The sequence below is a fragment of the Coenobita brevimanus genome, chromosome 92 (genome assembly GCF_032717465.1).
Source record: "Coenobita brevimanus isolate Jiangsu-jjx chromosome 92, ASM3271746v2, whole genome shotgun sequence".
NCBI lineage: Eukaryota > Metazoa > Arthropoda > Malacostraca > Decapoda > Coenobitidae > Coenobita > Coenobita brevimanus.
The window spans coordinates 3,050,574-3,070,399 of NC_137045.1; the positions used below are offsets into that span (position 1 = coordinate 3,050,574).

General features: G+C 39.0%; 1 protein-coding gene across 1 annotated transcript; it reads right to left on the reverse strand.

Annotated features, from left to right (window-relative positions):
* Nucleotides 1-1,225: 1,225 nt before the first annotated feature.
* Nucleotides 1,226-19,018, reverse strand: Hs2st (Heparan sulfate 2-O-sulfotransferase). The gene is made up of 9 exons (XM_080282185.1): nt 19,004-19,018; nt 16,599-16,718; nt 14,348-14,553; nt 13,111-13,196; nt 9,746-9,884; nt 7,753-7,850; nt 5,311-5,468; nt 4,175-4,254; nt 1,226-1,654 (listed from the first exon to the last, which is right to left on the reverse strand). Exons 2-9 carry the CDS (start codon nt 16,714-16,716, stop codon nt 1,502-1,504), a joined length of 1,038 nt encoding a protein of 345 aa, XP_080138311.1. The 5' UTR covers nt 16,717-16,718; nt 19,004-19,018; the 3' UTR covers nt 1,226-1,501.
* Nucleotides 19,019-19,826: the final 808 nt, after the last annotated feature.

Below are 19,826 nucleotides of genomic sequence, written 5' to 3' on the forward strand. Positions count from 1 at the left end.
TCCCCCCAGTTCAAACCCCCCTCTCTTATATACCTCTCCACTCCATCCTTCAAGCTCATTCTCGGTCTCCCCCTCTCCACCTCACTCACATACACTCTCCTCATCAGTCTCTCATTCTCCAGCTTCTCCACAGGGCCAGCCACCTCGATGTAATTCTCATGCAACTTTCTAAATTAACCTTACTTACTTAACCATAATCTACTGCAACCTAATCTAGCCTAATGAATGGCAACTAAATCAAACACATCGAAATGGAAACTCAAATGAATTTCAGTGTAATGTTCAAAGATACATAAGTGTACCTCTTAAGTATTAAAAAAAAAAAAATTTACCTACCTTCATTTTGATTCAGTGCCTGTAAAGGTGTACCAAAAGGCATTTTTGAGTACAAAGAGAATCTATCAATAAACAATTAAAATACAGTTATGTAAGGTTAGTATGAAACGGTTACAATTATATACTGTCAGCATAAAACAGGTTACAATTACACAGGATTTGCATAAAATAGGTTATGTAAAGATAAGCTAGGGTACACTATGTTAGGTCAAGTTACGAAAATTTAAGTTAAGGTAATTTTATGCCAAAACGGTATTTTAAGATGGCATCTGTCTGTCTTCAGTGCACCACAAGACGGCACTGTCTGTCTTCAGCGCCATTGGGGACTGTAAACATTGTTTACCACCATGTGGGTCTAAATTGTCGCAAAGGGAAAATTGGGACTTGAGCTTGGGGTGCCTGAGACCAATTAGGATAAATCTCATAGGTTCTGTGTACAGTATTCATTATCACGCAAGTCTGTTATCATGAACCATGTTCAGTACCAGTTATGCACAATAACCAAGGGATCACTGTAATTCTTTTTACTTCAGAACTTAACATATTATTACAGACCACAAAATTCCTTAGCTGAAGCAAAGTCACAAGTAATATTGTATACTTCTCAAAGATGTGAGTGTTATTCCATATATTACTCCCTAGCATTTTGGCAACCACAAAAATCAAAATCTACTGAAACAAATAATAATAATATATTAATATCTCAGTTGCATACTAGCACAGCAATCAAAATGGTTAGTTCCCTAAGATCCTTATGATTTCTGTAAACTGTTAAAAAACTATAAATGATACGTACACATTTGGCTCCTTGAATACACTGGAAGATCAGTAAAGCAAAACAAAGATTCAACCTTTGCATTTACAGAGTATATTGACACTCTGGCCCATCCTCATGCAGCAAATCATTTCTGCCTCGTCTTGGGCATATAATACTGCTTACCTCCCGCCACAGGCTACAAAAGCTTGGTCTCCACTAGACAAACACCAGCATTGCAGCATGCTAATGTGTGAAACAGAGACAGCACGAGTTTATAAAACTGTTAACTACCAGTAACTGGTGACTATATAATACAGTTCCCCAGGTATAATAACAAAATATTATCACATACACTGTAACTGCAAACTGGTATGCATTATACATACCTTTGTATGGATACAGGTTAGTTTAAGTCTTCTTGGGCTTAATTTTCTCATATGCAAATTTTTGACCTTTATCCACAAGACGTCCTGTTTTTTCAGCTTCTTCTAAAGTTTTCTTGCGAAGAAAATGGAAATGATCCAGAGCAAAGTTGTAAAATTCATTTTCTAATCTCCACACCTGCAACCATAGACAGAAGTTAAAGACCTGAAAGTTTAAGTACCTGTACACTGTTTTTAAAAACAGTATAAATACAGTGGCCGTAGGGAAAAGGAAGAGTGACAGATTAATGAGGAGAGTGTATGTAAGTTGGATGAAGGAGAGGGAGGGATGGAGAGGTATATGAGAGACGGGGGGGTGTGAGCTGAGGGGAGGGCAGTGAAATGGTGGGGGATTAAGGTGCCTGGCAATAGACAGATAGACAAATAGATAGATAAATAAGATAGTATACAAATGATAATTAAGTTCATTTACAGCTGAAATGAACATACAGTAAGTCTCCAAACTCAAATTACCGCACAAAGTAGTGGGAAGGATCCCAAAATACAAAAATATAGACACATAGGTATGAAACTCTACAAAAGGTAGCAGAAGAAAAGTCCTGCACTCTTTTATTTGTCATTCAAAACAGAATTTTCAGCTCTATTTTTTTTTTTTTTTTTTTTACTAGAATATTCGATATACAGCTTTATCTTATCTCTTTCATGACACCTATGGGGTAAGATTATTTCATTCACTACTAGTAAATTAGGTGCTCAGAATCAGAAGATACACTCTGCCACAGGTCCTGAACCCTGTTTCTTCCCACCATCTTGTTCCCACATGACCCCTCTTTCATAGATGCATTCTGAATGTGCGCTATGGAACTGTGATTAGGTCAATTCTCCAGTTTCTTTACACTCAGTTTTTGTTGATGCCTCATAAGAGAGGGGAAGGTGTGCAGCTCAGACCTAAATGATATACTCCAATATTGGTATTATTATTTTCATTATTAATCATTCATGGCTGTCTTGTCAATTTCTTTTCCTTTTTTACAGAAAGGATGGTTGACTGATAGCAAAGTACTGCGAAAGTTTTATTAGCATTTATATTAACTGCTTTATTTATATTATGCACTGATCACATCCTGGTGGTACTGTAATTTAGAATTTTTTTATCCTTTGACTTTAATATCTGTAACATGAATTCAACATTATTAAACATGAAAAGAAAAGCAACTGCTATCAGAATTTAAGTCACCTATACATAATAACACTCTATGCACTTTTATTTTTAAGTAAAAAGAATATATATATATATATATATACATATATATATATATATATATATATATATATATATATATATATATATATATATATATATATCACCATCATCCAGACCTCCTTTCCCACCCTAGGGCAGGGTGAGGAGTAGTAATGTTCAGACAGCCCAAATCTGCCCACTCAAATAGGCCACACTTCCATTCACTCATCATTCAAGCCCCCGGAATCCTGGCTCCATTGGATACGCCAAAAACATTCACCACATTGTGTAGCATCACATAAACGTATCTGACAGTCAACCTGGATGCTGCCATGTTAAAAAGGGGTGCCATATCCTTGATCATTCAATGCTCCTCACAACATTCATCCAGCCAGCTCAGTCTCTTGTCAGTTCCCTAGCCTCACTGACTTCCAAACTTCTCTTCCTCACACACTCATCAACCATATCCCTCCACCTTCTCCTTGGCCTACCTCACCTCCTCCCTCCTTCAAATTTGCTCAGCTATACCTTTTTCACCACTCTATTATTATCCATTCTCTCCACATGACCATATCATCTCAATACACCCTCTTCGATCCAGGTGTCCACAGACTTCCTCACTCTGCATCTTTCACGAATCACATTATTTCATATCCTATCCACGCTCTGTACTCCACATACATTCCTCAGCAGTCCCATCTCCACTGCTCTCACTCTTTTCATTTTCAAGCAACAAACAGATAAAAAATCCCATGATTGGATCAAAAATTATAGCTGCTTGAATGTTACCAAGCTTTGATTGTTCATTATTCGTTTTTAAAAGATGGATGTACCTATTGATTCTGAGTGCCTCAGATATGCAAAAAGAGGAATACAGTTTAATCTCCGAAGGGTGGGGTACCTCCCTCTGCTGAATAACATACTATGGCAGTACCTACTATAAAGGTGTCCCAGACACGAATTAAGATTAACCAGGACACATTTTACTCGTGTAAGTGCAGTGTTGCCTCTCCTAAATAAACTCTTCAGCTGGTTGCCAAAACAAACTCTTTAAATATCCTTGTCAAACTTTTGGGGTTACAACAAGCATAGCAGAGGTCTGATCCTTCTCATAATTCCATTCACATCATACACTTATTCAACAAACAAGATGACAATACACACACACACACAGCCCACTCTACCATTTATACTGAACTACTCAAGGTACTCATTTACTGGGACTCTTCCATATGCTTCATCACCATCATAGAAATAATTTTTAATTCCATCCATCAATCCATCATTCAATCCTATGTTGTCCCATGAGGAGTGTAGGAGCCTGGCCCTAGGCAAGTTGGTCCTGACATTCAAGATGAGAGTGATGCAAAATCCATATTTCTTCACTATTCATCTTATTATATGCTTTTCCAGATTCATTAATACTGATAATTTAAGAGAAATACTCTTACTAACCTTTGTGTTTTGAAGCTTTGCTATAGTTTCTGCTGATGGTAAGATCTTCTTTACTGTTTTCCTTATATGAGACTTTGTACCTACAGGAAAAAATGTAAAAGTAAGAAAAACAAATACACTTTATATATATACTGTATATATATATATATATATATATATATATATATATATATATATATATATGCATACACATATCATCCTTATCAGCCATTGCAAGTCTACTGCTGAACAATGGCATCTCCTAACCTCTTCCACGAATTCCTTGACTGAGACAATCTCTGCCACAATTTGCCTGCAAACTTCTCTATCTCACACACACACAAATGGTAAATACATGTTTTTGCTTGTTTCTCACATGAGAAGTATCAGAAAAAACAGTTTAGAGAGAACACTGAACTTGAATTTGCCCAGTATGGTAACCGCATTCAAAGCTACATAGAAATCACAATAATGGAATGGTTGTTTTGGTATCTGGTAGTTTCAACCTCATCATCTCGTAGTTCTGCATTGGTCTTTTCACATTTTTTAGGCAAAAAAAAAAAAAAAAAAGAAAGGTGTTTTGAGATAACAGGGCCAGATACACAGGTACATGCACAGTAATTATCAGACCAATCCACCCAGAAATACAGCTGTGAGACTGAATACTGTAAATGAGTGTTGATAAGAAAAATTAAAATGCCAACACTGTGACTAGAAAGCACTCAGAGAGCACAGACCTCCACCAATGCTGTTGCCATTAAAATGGATCTGGATCCAGATCTGTGGATATAGGATCCGGATCCACCCCGAAATGTAATCAATTCATTCTTGGTCCATGGCCCAACTATCCACAAAATTTCATTGAAATTCACTGAGAACTTTTGGAGATATTGTGCAGGATACTCTGGTTCTGAATCCATATCCACCCCCATAATTAATAATTTCTTCCTTGGCCCATAATTTTATCAAAATTTGTTCATAACTTTTTGAGTAAAGTTGCTAACAGACAGACAAACAAACCAATGAGGGCAAAAACATAACATCCTTGGTGGAGGTAAAAATACTGAAAAAACAAAACATTTTCCCTTTAGAAAATACAACAGAATAAAATTATACTCTGCCTTGATCAGTAGAGAAAAACAATGCCAAATACTAACCTGAGAGGTAGAGATCATAGGCACCCCTGAAGATTCGTGGGAGGGCATACTCCAGCATGGCCACAAAGTCTCCCATCTCCTCTGTCACACCCACCAAGAAGTACTTGTGCACTAAGTTGTGTTTCGCTTGCTCTAAGGCCCAAAATGACCCTGGCTCCCTGGAATTTTCATGAAGAGTTATAATAGTGATATCTGAGAAATGGAGGGGGGGCAATATCAGCACATAAGAGTGAAAAGTCATGAGTAAAAGGAGCAGAAATGGGATTACCGAGGAATGTGCATGGAGCAGGTACAGTGGATATGACAAGGAATAATATGAGTCACTGAAGATGCAAGCAAGTCAGTTGATAACATGGTAGAAGAAAGTGCATTTAGATGGTACAGCGATACCAAAAGCATGTGTTTCGACAGGATGGTGAAAAGGGTACATGGGTGAGTCTGAGGATGGGAGAAGGTACAGTAGGCCAAGAAGTGTGTAAGAAAGTTGTTTTTGTGTTGCTTAACCCTGGTTTGTGTGGCTGAGAGACCTGTCAACCACATGTATGCAATTACTGTGGGGCCATCCTACAGGTACAGTACAGAATATACACCATGTAGTAGGAAACTGGCTCCCTCTTGTGGTGGACAGCACCTCACCATGGCTGGACCAGGGTCCTTCCATGACTTGGAATAGGGAAATATGAGGAAGTTCAGCTCCATGGTGGACACTACGGTGTAAGAAAGTGAGGTATGGAAGTCAATGAGGCTACTGATACGACAGGGGATTGAGATGAATGGGTGAATTACCATATTTGGTTGCATATCAGGTGCACTTCACCCAAAAGAGTCAGATCCAGAAAAACTGGCAAAAAGTTGTCAGATAGAAAACATTCTACACCTAATATGCTCAAGGTCAGAAACACAGGTAAAGATTGGTTACTAGTGGGTGGTGGTTCCAGTGCTAAAGTACCCATAAATGTAACTCCAAACACCTCCCCAAGAAAACAGCTTTCCTAGGCTTTCATATTATTATCATCAGTCCAGCAACTTAGAAAACATAAGGGTAATTATAAAAATTAATAACAAAGGTGTAGACATCTACAAACTGATGTTAGCATCCTTTGTTTTGGTTGTAGTGACAAGCTGCTCAAAATTTAAAGTATCCATCCATAATCTAATCCAGTGTTGCCCTATAAGGAGCATAGGTGTCTGGGGCTAGGCAAACTGGTCCTGACATTTAAGATGAGAGTGGCCAGCATCATTCATCCCTGAGTGGCATTACATGAGCAATAAACCCCAACCACCCCTTGGACATAAACCTGCACAGGCTCAATCCGATTGGAGTGCCTTAATTTAAAGTATCAATAACAGAAAAGCAGCTCATCACTGTAACATCTGTACCAGAGTTGAAAAGAAACATAATTTGAAATGTTAATCAAAATATTTCAGTTACTATGAAAGATTAATAAACTAACTTCAGCAGTACTTGACTGCAAAAGTTTACATAATTAATTCTTATCAATGATGATTTCACAACTTGAGCCACCTGCCATGTTTGTTTATACTACTGTAATGTTGAATGACTCAGGGTCTGTTGTGCTATGGTCAATAATTTTCCATGATAATTTAGCAAGATAGTAAACTTGCTTCTGAATTTACCAGTTCAAAGCGAGGCACGTGTTAGGAGTGTAATGCTGTATGGCAGTGGGACCTGGGCAGTAAAAGAAGCGGATATTCATGGGCTGAAACGTACAGAAATGACAATGATTAGGTGGATGTCGAGTGCATCCTTGAATGCGAGGCCTAGGGGGCTTGGTTTATGAGGGAAGAGTTGAGAGGAAGGATGGGACTGGAGCATACTGGTGTTGTGATAAGAAGCAGTAGTCTGAGATTTGGGCATGTGGAGAGGATGGGGGATGACAACTGGGTGAGGAGGATGAGAAGTGTGAACGTTGGGGGTGGGGTTGTAAAGGGCAGACTGAAAAGACCTGGGATGAGGTCATCAAGTGTGACCTCAGGGATAAGAGACAACAGGGAGGATTCCAGAGATCGAGCAGCAAGGAGAGCTGCCACTGGGTGACCAGGGCCGACACATGTCAGCATGTTGAAGCCTTTATAAACTAAACGAAAAATGAAACTAATATACATCATTGTATTAAAATGAAAAAGTTGAAAAATGTATTGATGTGCCATGAAACACCCACTAATATTAGAGAATACCAAGTAATACAGTACATGATATGACATGGCAATATGTGGGAAAAGTGAGTATATCTGACTGACATATATCTGGCAGAAGTAGACAAAGTGCTGACTGACAAATGCTTGTACACATAAGGAAAATCTATAAGACATACGTGAGACTGAATTAGGGTGGATCTAAGGGACAGATAAAAGGAGGGTGAAGGCCTGTCTCAGCCTTCAATTAAGGATACACACCTGGAAACAATATCAGTATCTTACCAACATGCTGCATGGTGTCCACAGAAAAAAGGAACTTGAACCCAAAGGTGAGTAATGGAGCAATCGGGGTGATCCATTGCAACACACTCATCCAGTGTCTGTTAGAAAATACAGTTTTATCATTTTTCTTATGGATGATGCATTTTTCCTACACATGTTGATGTTACTGTATCCTAAACTCATCATTACTAGACAGATTCACAACCTACCTAACCTATTTACTTTTTCTGATGTTTATAATAAAACCAACTTCACATTCACATTCCCAAATTTAAATGTGGCCATATATATATATATATATAAAACATTGTTGGAAGGACACAAGTCAAGAGTGAGAGCAGTGGAAATGAGTTATTTAAGAGGAGCCTGTGGAGTCACGTGGAGAGACAGGCTGATGAATGAGGATATAAAGGAGCGTTGTGGTGTGGATGTGGATGTGATAGGAAGCGTTATGAGGAACACGCTGAGGTGGTTTGGCCATGTGGAGAGGATGGAGGGTGAAAGACTGACGAAGAGAGTGTATGTGAGTGAGGTGGAGGGGGGGAAGAGGGAGGGGGAGGCCGAGGATGAGATGGAGGGATGGGGTGGACAGGTATATGAGAGAGGGGGGTGTGAGTTGGGAGCAGGGCAGTGAAATGGCGGGGGACAGGGCGACTTGGAGGCAATTTGTTTGTGGCCACCCCAAACGGGATTGAGGCGTCTGGCAATAGATAGATATATATATATATATATATATATATATATATATATATATATATATATACACAAACACACACACACAGTAAAACTGAAAGGATCAACTGTTATAGCTTTTAACTTCATCAACAGTTTGTGGACATTTTTCCTAGTTAATAACATTGTCTGGCATAAGCCTAGGTATTATAAAAGACATCCTTGGACTGAACATGAAAACACACACATACAAACACATAAAACAAACTCACTGCTATACCCACTGCAGTATGTCAGGACATGAAAATCAGAAAGGAGACATCACAATATGTGGTGGTGTCACACCTTTAATATCTGCAATGATGAGGTGGCTTTGAGGTCTCTGCAACAGAGCTGTTTAACTGCCTAAGGGTGTGCTGTATTGTAATTAGTCTTTCTGCATACATTTCTCAACCACTGCAAAGTACAAGTGTGCATGCATGCATGCATGCCTGTATGCACACAAGCGTATAAATTCTTCAACACTGAAGACAACAAGAAGGTCTGACTCCACTAATTACTGATAATCATCTTCTATTCAAGCAGCAAGATGGAAGTTGGTATGACTATAGTATGCAATGCTATAGACAGGCAGGGGTCATATAATACATAATAAATTTGTGGTAGGTGGGGGCGCTCACCATCCACTCACTCGATGTAATGCTTCTCTCGGGTGTCTGCCCTTTCCTCTCCTCCATCCCTCTTTCCTTCCATCCTCTTCTGTCTTCCTTTACTTCATTCTTTCCTTGTCCTTCTGCCTACGGGCAACTTTACACTTCCTCTTTTGTCTTTCTTTCCTTCATTCTTTTCTCTTCCTTCTGTCTGTGGGTGACTCTACACTGAGAGACAAGCCAAATGGTTTCCTGTACACCAGGAAACCATTTACTACGCTGGGTGGTAATCATATAACCAAATTTTGGCGCCTGGTGGTTTAGTGGGTAATTATTGCGCTCCAATCAGATTGAGCCGGTGAAGGTTTATATCCAAGGGATGGTTGGGGCTGATTGCTCATGTAATGCCACTCAGGGATGAGTGAGGCTGGTCACTCTCATCTTAAATGTCGGGACCAACTGCCTAGCCCCGGGCTCCTACGCTCCTCATGGGGCAGTGTAGGATTGGATGATAGATAGACAGATAGAAAGACAGACATAGTACAATAGTTCCCTTTAACTATCTACTCTATTACTGAAAAAAGATAAAATGTACTGTCAACACCTACCAATATTTGGTCAGGTATAAAGGGTAAAGTAAACTAAGCAGATATCTTCTGCATTTAACTTACCATTTTATCCCCCATCCTTCGCCTTATATGGTTTGGCCTCAGATCATCTCCATAACGGACAAAATAGTAGTAGGATATCAAGCGCTCCAGTGGCTTGCGTATCAAATTAATGTAGATTGGCTGCTGGTTCACTCCAAACCTGTAATAAATATGCCATACTCAGAATTTTGACTGAAAAATAAATGTGGTGTTTGCATACTGTACTGTCTTGGCTAACTGAAAAAATATTTAACAACTAAATTTATTTGCCTGTCTTCAATACAATGATGATTTTAATTAAATAATGACTTCCTCTTCTACATCATTTTAGAACTTACTCTGGTGCTCCAGTACTTAGGTTTAGTTCTGTAATAAGTTGTAATGATGATATTACAATAACACTAAACCCCCAAGAACACTGGTTCAAGGACCATGAAACTCAATTTTAATCATTTCTGAACTGCTGATCTATAGGTATATCATAAATGAAAGCAAGAATTCAGTACCAAATAACTAACTTCACAGAAAAATAGAGCAAACTATGTTTTGCCCAGCAATTAGTTAAAGTTGTCATATACTACACCCCACTGTGGCCTATATTTACTCAAACATATATAAATCTAAAGTAGCATTTGTAATAAAACTTCTTACCTATTACAAAAGCATTTTACACAAGAGTTTACATCTGAATAACTACTGCTGCAGTGGGAAGAACATGGCTTGGATTCACAAAACTTTCAGCCCTCTACAGGTTCATATTTTAAGCCTCTTAGGCTTTCCATTTTTTTTTTAAATCCTAGGCAGTTACCATCAACCTATTACTGTACTTATATTAGGTAAAATCACTGGATGTACGGGTAGTGGATGTATGGCTACCATCAATCCTGGGAGGTACTGCCATGAGAGGGAAGTGTCACTCCAAGCTTGGTAACTAGCCACACAATTCATCACTCTTAGGAAGGAAACATTCTGCCACAAATACAGTCACTTGGTGATCTTTCTTCTGTGAGACTGTACACAAGGTTAAACCCAAACTGTGACTCACACACGTTACATATCTTTACACATCTCAAATATCTATTTTCCCAACATATTCTAGCAGTTGCTGGGAAGAAATTATCTGGTTTTGGCACCTGGTTTGGCTTACAGTCCACAGAAAACATCAGATGTACCATGGCCAACCCCAAGGTGCAGATTCCTTGGGAGGAAACTTGGAATAATTTTTAGATTACATAACATTACAGCAGTTATAAAATCATGAGGCAGCAATTACTTAAAAAAAAAAAGGTTAACCCCTTCACTCTGAAGACATGTTACCTGATTATTACCAGTACTATTTTCTGCTTTTATTCAGCTTTGGAGAGGTTTTTCTACTGCAAGCAACCTCCCTTAATTATGCAGAATACAGCTATCATGGGGTGGCCTGTCTAAAATGAACAAGTACAAAAGTACCAGGTCGAAGTGGGACTATGAGGGGCATACTATGAGGCATCATGAAAGTCTATGGGAGTGAAGCACCTTGCATTAAAAATATGAGGCATCATGAAAGTCTATGGGAGTGAAGCACCTTGCATTAAAAAATCTTAGGGTGTGACTGACTAAATGTTCTGCTCCAAGAGGTGCTCCTGCATCTAGAAATGAATCACTGGACTGAAAGGATTAAGTGCTGGTCTAACACTTACAGATTATGTCATTACTGTATGTCCTTTGTACATGTTCCTAATCTTCTGTGGCTTACATTACTGATAGGGGGTCTACATGTGGCGATCCTGTGCATTCTAGGTGGAGTAGCTGTGACATCCATCTAGGAGCCATGCCCCCAATTCCCCACCCCTCTGTCATATTTCCATACACTTCACTGAGGGATGACCCTGGTGAGGTGTTGTCTACCACACAGAGGCTCCTGATCCCTACACAGTGCTTACTGTATTGTACCCGCAGGATGGCCCTGCAGAAGCTGCTGCTTACCTGTAGTTGATGGGTCTGCAAAGCCAAGCAGACCAGAGTAAAGTAACAATAATAATAACAACCAATATTTGTTGTTATCTGCCCCATTTCACCAGGCACTCTTGTGATAATTCTCCCATTACTGTGCTTTCTTTTTCCCTAGTTTCTGGACCCTGTCTCACTACATCCTTAGGGTGGAAAGAGAGATAAAGATGGTGATGATGTAGTTGTTTGTTTTTTTAGTTAGTTAGTTGTTTTCCGGGGAGGGGCACTAACCCTCCGCCAACCCTTTTAGTCGCCTTTAACGACAAGCAGGGATACTGGGGGAGTATTCTTGAAAAAAAAACCCTACCCCCAGGGGCTATGTGGAGAGGATGGAGGGTGAAAGACTGACGAAGAGAGTGTATGTGAGTGAGGTGGAGGGGGGAAGAGGGAAGGGGAGGCCGAGGATGAGATGGAGGGATGGGGTGGAGAGGTATATGAGAGAGGGGGGTGTGAGTTGGGAGCAGGGCAGTGAAATGGCGGGGGACAGGGCGACTTGGAGGCAATTTGTTTGTGGCCACCCCAAACGGGATTGAGGCGTCTGGCAATAGACAGATAGATAGATGATGTAGTTATTCTGTATCAGATGTGTGGAAAGGGGTCAAAGGGGGGAGGAAAATGCAGGGGCCTGCTCATGGTATCCTATCTATTTGTCCATATTAATCCCTAAATATGATGTACTAATATAGCTTTTATCTTGCTATTTTAAGACTCACTCACCCAAATTAGACAAAAAAATATCTAGTAATGAAGATGTTAAGTATGGGAATGATTACCCTGCCAATCTGAAAAATCTTCCCCAAGTAAAGAATATCATCTAGCTGCAATAAAGGAGGGAAAATGACAGAAAAGATTAAGTCTGTTTGCAGTTTTAGTGTCCACCATCTCCTGCATACTTTACCCTTACAGATAGTATGGAGGGGTGTCTTTGTAGGTAATTAAAGCATTCCTTAACCCGTTAACTGCTCTATACAGCCTGGGCTGTTCCGAGTGTGACTGATCAATACAGCCCTGGCTGCACAGGTGAATTTCGAATATAGTGTCATGGTGACCAAGGCCAACCCATGCAAGCATGTCTGAGCCTTCAAAACCGAAACCGAAAAAAAAAGAAAGAAAATGAAAACCATACCGGTACATTCCAATAGGGAATCAGACACTTCGATGTTCAACCATCGTTTTACCAAGGTAAAAATTGAGCTAATATTTCGTTACTATATACTTTGGCATGTGTTCTCTCAATTCGTAAGACAAAATTTGGCCTTTGCGAAATTTCATTTTTACCCCTATGTCTGCGCACCATGGACACCTCCAAAAAACTGCCATGAGCAGTTAATGGGTTAAACATCAAAAAGGCATCTTTCAGGCCTAATATAAAAATGGTTGCAAGTGATACATACCTATTAAAATCTAAATAAGCAAGATGCCCATGATATATGGCAGGTTTTTTTTCTGTCCAGTTTGACACGTTGTACACAAAACGCATCTGAAATAAAAATATATTAATACATATTGTACTGTACCTTATCTTTCTCTTAGGTATGCAGTTAATCTATTTCTAACGATTTTTTCATACAATTTACAGATGATGATAGTGAGTAACACTGGTCTAGAGCTAAATGGATAATTTCTGTTCCAACTCTTATATACTGGTACTCTATTTGCTCTCTGTCAGTCTCTTGGCAGATCACCCTCTATCAAAGAACACTATAATCTCATAAACTGGTTTAACTAACTGATCAGCACATTCCCTAATTACTCAACCACATATATTACCTGGCACCATGGGTTTTCTTGCATCCACATTTTTCATTATCTTCAGTAGCTCCTTAGACTGAAGTTCATCAAATTTATCTTCTTAGTTCTGTTCTGATTTATTTCAGGTCTCTTGAAATCCTCTTCCCCTATAAAAACTGGAATTTTCATTCATAATCTGACATGTCCTTCTCTTGCTCATTCACTTATTTGCCGACTTTTGGTCTTACAATACCTTTTTTTTTTTTTTTTTTTTTTTTTTTAAATGCATTACATGCAATAATTTCAGATCATTTCCACACTTATCCACATGTCTCATATTTGGCTGCTGCTTCTCTTTTCCTAGTGTGTGTGTGTGTGTGTGTAATTCACCGGGTCGGTCAGGATCACTTGATGGTCGTGATCGTCAGCTTTTACCCTCCCGGAAGGGAGCTGAGAGCTCATATAGTCCGATCTAAGGGCAAGGCTGTGACCTTCACACACGCACACACCCGTCCCCTTGCTCAAGGGGGACAGTAACCACCCACTTCGTCAGTGAAACTTTTCGCAACCTGAGCGAGGCGCGAACTCCCGTCTACCAGTTGGCAAGCGAGAACGTTACCACTGCACCAGCGAGCGGTGTGTGTGTGTGTGTGTGTGTGTGTGTGTGAGAGAGAGAGAGAGAGAGAGCTCATTTGTTCTGGGCACAGTAAGTGTAAAACATGAAGTCCTGAAAAACTTCTTAGTATTTCAAAAAAGTGGATACTGTAGCTACATAAATTAAAATGCATTAACCATAAAATACTACTTATTCCTTAGAGAAAAGTGATTCTTATGATTGGACATCCAAATCAATTTCAGCAAAGCACAGCTACAAAATGAACATGGTAATACAGTACTTACCTGGTCAGTGAGAGACAAAGTAGGTGCATTCTTGGTTGTATTTAAGTGAATAACTGTGATTTTATTTTTTGAGCAGAGATCATATGCCAAGCCGATGAATGAAGTTGATCCCGTTTTGGGCACTCGGTTGTATATGATGACAATATTATCAAGATCAAGCATAGCTTTTCCTGTAGATGTATAAACTGCATAGTTGTCCATGGGACCTGATAAAAAGAAAATTAAACCAAAATTAGTCATAAAAAAATTAAATCAAGCAATTCCATCAATCTAACTTTAAATATCTTTTTAAACTTTGATCCCTTTAGCAACTCACCATTAGAATGGCCATGACAAAAATATATTACTGTACCCGCAAACATCACTGTTGCTTTAACCTTTCACTGTGACAATTGGGTAGGCTTTCTCTCTTTCTCACACATTCATTCACACATGCATGCATGCATGCATACACACCTGATATTTGGAAGAAAGCAAACATTGTTCCCCGATTAGTGAAAATATATATAGACAGAATCCACTCAACTACTGACCAGTATCCCTAACCGATGCAGTAAGTTACTAGATGAGCTGATAAGAAAAATATGGGTAAACCACCTGGAAAAATACAATATGATAACAGAATGACAGTTTGGTTTTAGAATGGGAAAATCATGTGTTACTAATCAATTAAGCTACTACAGTATGACAGAGTTGCAGAATCATCATCATCATCCGGATCTCCCTTCCCACCCTCTGGCACAGTGAGGAGTAGTAATGTCCAGACAGCCAAAGTTTGCCCAATTCAATGGGCCACGCTTCCATTCACTCATCATTCAAGCTCTTGAAAGCCTGGCTCCATCAGATAGGCCAAAAAAATTTCACCACATTCTGTAGCTTCACATATACCCATCTGACGGAGCCAATCTGAACTCTGTCACGTTCAAAAAGGGTGCCAACTCCCTGGTAAATTAAGTAAGGTAAGGTAAGAATGAACACACACACACACACACACACACACACACACACACACACACACACACAAAATATTCTCTACACTGCTTTAATTCATTTTTTATTTTCAGTAATAAATATTACTGTGCCTTAGTTTCTTTCCTTATGTATATGGCAGTCATTTTCTCTAATTATGAGCAAATCTGATATCCATATTTTATTAATCTAGTTGTTATAATACCCAAGAGGGACTGACGGCCTTGCCTTGTCTGTGGATTCTACTTCCAAGTCGTGACTGGAAGCTTTTCTATCATGTTTTTGTTGCTTAACACCAATCAGTCTGGCCAAGCAGACCTGTTGATCAAAGGTAACAACTGCTTCTGAGGGTCTGTCCCACAGGTATAAGGTAACCAGATTTATTGAAGCTAAAAGCGGGACACTGTCGTGTGTGTGTGTGTGTGTGTGTGTGTGTGTGTGTGTGTGTGTGTGTGTTTTTATATATATATACATAGACTTCTGTGAGTGACAGCGACTGCTGCTGCGCTACACCTCACCCTGAGGCTGCTGATCAAACACTAACGTCTCATTCACTATTGTTACACCTCACTACATCAGGTTATTTACAGCTGGACATCCAGTCTAAAAAATGACTGAATATGATTTATATACATGATTATTAACTGATTTTTCTGTAAATAGAAAACACGAGAAATTAGCCATGAGAAACAAAATTATGATTTTATTTCATTACCCATTCTCATCCCTCACTATATGTTCTCATCCTAATCCTCTTTAGATACAGTACTGGTACAAGAAAAAAAAAAAAAAATTGACTCCCTGTGGGACATACCTGTGTATAGCAGGAGGTTATGTCTTACTTCCTGTTACAATACTGTAATGCACAACCGCCAAGTAGCATACAGTAGTATGTTGAACAACATATAGATGTGGAATATAATGGGCCACTGAGTGATAATTTCCAGAAATAAAAATGAAAAAAGTGAAAGATGGCACTGAGATGCTGGTGTAAAAGGATGAAAGTATGGAAGAATAGAAATGTAGGAGAAGATAAAGTATTAAAAAGGTGAGAGAGAAATTTGAGGGATGGATGGAAACACTATGGTGCAGAAGCAATGAAAGAGAGGAAACTGGAAAAAAAAGAAAGAAAGAAAAAGAAAAAAGAAAGACAGTGATGAAGCAATGAAAGGAAGGAAGCGGTGAAAATGAAGAAAGGGTTGTGTGTGGCAATGAAATAAAAGAAAGGAAGCACAGAAGAAAGGATAGAGCTGAGTAGAGTAAAAATATAACAAGAACTTACTATAAGGGTGTTGTATAGAGGAGCGTAAATGAGCCACTTCACTTGCTAGATGGAGGTACAGTAGCATCACCACTGCACTCACTCCTCCAAGGAGGAGGATCACCACACGTGAATTCATCCCTAGGAAAACAAGAACAGTAAGTCCTCATTTTAAATAACCCTTTTTTTATGTTCTTTCGGGAATATCACACAACAATTACCTGTAAATGTTTCATTACAACCTATAAAACTGATCTGCTAGTTTCCCCAATTTACATTACTGGTACTACTTGCATAGAAAAAGGCAGTAATGCTTTAGAAAACATCCCTGACTAATAATACACACTGCCTGAACTGTAATAAGCAGCAACACAAACACTTAAAATTATGGTTAGCCTATACAAATTACAGTACCCCAGTCCTCATAAGCTTACTGTGGCTGGCATAAGGTTACTCCTTGTTGAAAGACGTTTTGCCTAAAATGGTTTTATTCCAGTAACCCTCATTTTGCACAGTTAATATATCATGTAAAACAAAAGTTCACACTGAATTGCATGAACTGTTCCATGAGTACCGGTACCATTGTTTCAGACTTATGTCGCTGAGAAAATCCAATTTTCTAAAGCCCCTATTAAGTGCTCTTTAAAAGTTTTCCCTCACCAAGTGCATGCATGAATGATATACAGTATATTACAGGAGGAATATGAACTCGATTATCATTATTTGATATAATAAAATGACAAATGAACTGTTCCATACTGGTAACAGAAAAATGAGTGGGATTCTTCACTTATCGTAAGTTCTGCTTGGTTGTTCTGAGTGGGGAGGGGGGTATCTAAGGCTAAGGGATTAAAGGAAGGGGAATGAGCAGTGTCTCCAATCCCTAAAGGGCTGATGTTTGTCCTCAAAGGTCGTAAACCGAATGTTGGCGGCCAAGAAATGAATGCTGGAACACAATTTTCTGTATCAATCGTTGCATAAATTGTACCTGTTGCCATGTGAATGGGGGCAGGGTAACATATAAATAAGGGGAACCTCCAAATTCTCGGAATAGATCAACAGCATGGGAAAATGGAATAGTTCCCCGATGAGGGGGTAGGCATCACTTGCGTGTAGTCTGGTGAACCATTCCATCACATGGAATCACACTGACAAGGTTGCATCTGTATTTCTGGAGTTTTTTCTTTGTTCATGCATGTGACTGCTGTGATTTTTGTCCTCAGACCACTATGGCAGATTTGAATGACCTAAGAGTGTGCATTATACAGTATTTTGTTTTTTTGCTCGAAAAAACCACGGCAGAGACAGTGATAATCCTTGGGCAAGCTTTCAAGGAGCTGGCTACGAAAAGAAAAAAAATCTATGAATGGTATGCACGTTTTAAGAAGGACAACATGTCTGTCCAAGACTTTCCATGTCCTGGCAATCCTTCAACCTCTTAAACAGATGAAAACATCAAGAAAATATGACAGGCAATCTTGGAATATCATCACTGCACTGTTGACAAACTAGTGGAGGAAATAGGCATTTCTTGGAGTTCAATCCCACCTCAGAGGTTGGAAATGAAGTCTGGATAATAACAATAAGTAAAACAGGAAGCCTCAGACAAGGACGTGGAGGCAATGTGTTTGTGGCCACGGGATCGAGGCGTTTGGCAATAGATAGATAGATAGAGAAATACATCTGATGAAAAACCTCACCTTACCATGAAAAAATCTAAACAATTGCTCAGGGAAGGTAACTAGGTTGAAGAGAATCAACATGGCAGAAGATAAGAAGATGACGACCACTCTTAAGCAAAATAAAACTGAAGGGTAATACTGTAGCTAAACACTCCCTTCATCTTGAATACCGTAGGTTAGCAGACACAGTTTTTACTTCTTATAGGACAATATACTACTCATAAGGCAAATAAAATCATCTGTTATAATAAAATATGGATTAATCTCATTCTGTATGGGTCAGTGGCTTCTTGCCCTTGAGAGGACAACAGGACACACCTAATCAGAATAAAATTATCTGAGAACTGAATGTGACTGTTAAGCTTTCTGTACTACTGGGAGTTAATATTTGTAAAATGCTTTTACTCACGCATGGAACAGCTCCCATCTTCATATCACAGTAATAGCAAAAACACATGGAATTAATCTCATCAAAACAGGAAAGGCAACTAATGTTCAAAACCTGAAGACCTGACAAGATTAAGGATAAATAACAGCTCTAAGAGAAAGAATTTTTGTGTGACTCTTATAAAGTAACTGGGAGACTCCGTGAATCTGTAAAAAAAAAATAATAATAATAATAAACTACTCCATCAGGTACAGGCCTGCTGTTAATAATCTGTACGTACCAACCTATATTATTCATTACCAACACAATTAAACCTACTATTACTCAAAGTATAGATCTATAAGTATAGTACTAACCTGCTTAAAAGAAACTCATTGACTCATGGTGAATACTGTGGTACAGTACTAGGCAAAGATTTACAGACCCTTCATTGTTCATGTCAAAACATTGCGACTTTTGGCAACTGTTACTCTAGATCGCTTACAATCCGATTACTTCCTTTCGAGTAGAAGAATGTAATTTTACAATATTAACTAAAATCTCTCTGGATTCCACTTTGGTATCATTCTGACCAGCAATATATCTAAAGCACCCTATACACAACATTTTCGAAAATATAAATACATGGTTGTAAACTTGTAAGAATATTCAAAAATTGTCTGGCTTCATCATCACCACCATCATCCTATTTTACACTTATGAATACGGTGGGCAGGGTCCAACTGTCAAGGGGTATATGGGTCCTGGGGTGACCAATTCAGCATTCAAGCCTTTGATATTCTCGTTTGCACTTTATGGGTAAACCAGCATAGACAGGCTACACATTTTTTCTCCCTTTAACTCTTCATTTGAGCTCACAGAATAAAATCCCCAAACATGCAAATATGCCACAAACCCTAATCAAATTAACCCCTTGTAGTCAAAGGCTACCACACACTGGGTTTTGATGAGGTGCTTTGCGTTCTGTTTTTCACTTACTGGCTGTAGTCTTGAGATTTTTGTCTGGCATCATCATCATCATCATCACCATCATCCAATTCTCCACTTGTGAATGGTCAGGATACAGCTGTCATCAATGACCAATTCAGCAATCAAGCCTTTGATATTTTCCTTTGCACTTCATAGGCAAACCAGCCTAGATAGGCAACACCTCTTTTTTCTTTAGTTCTGTATTAAAGC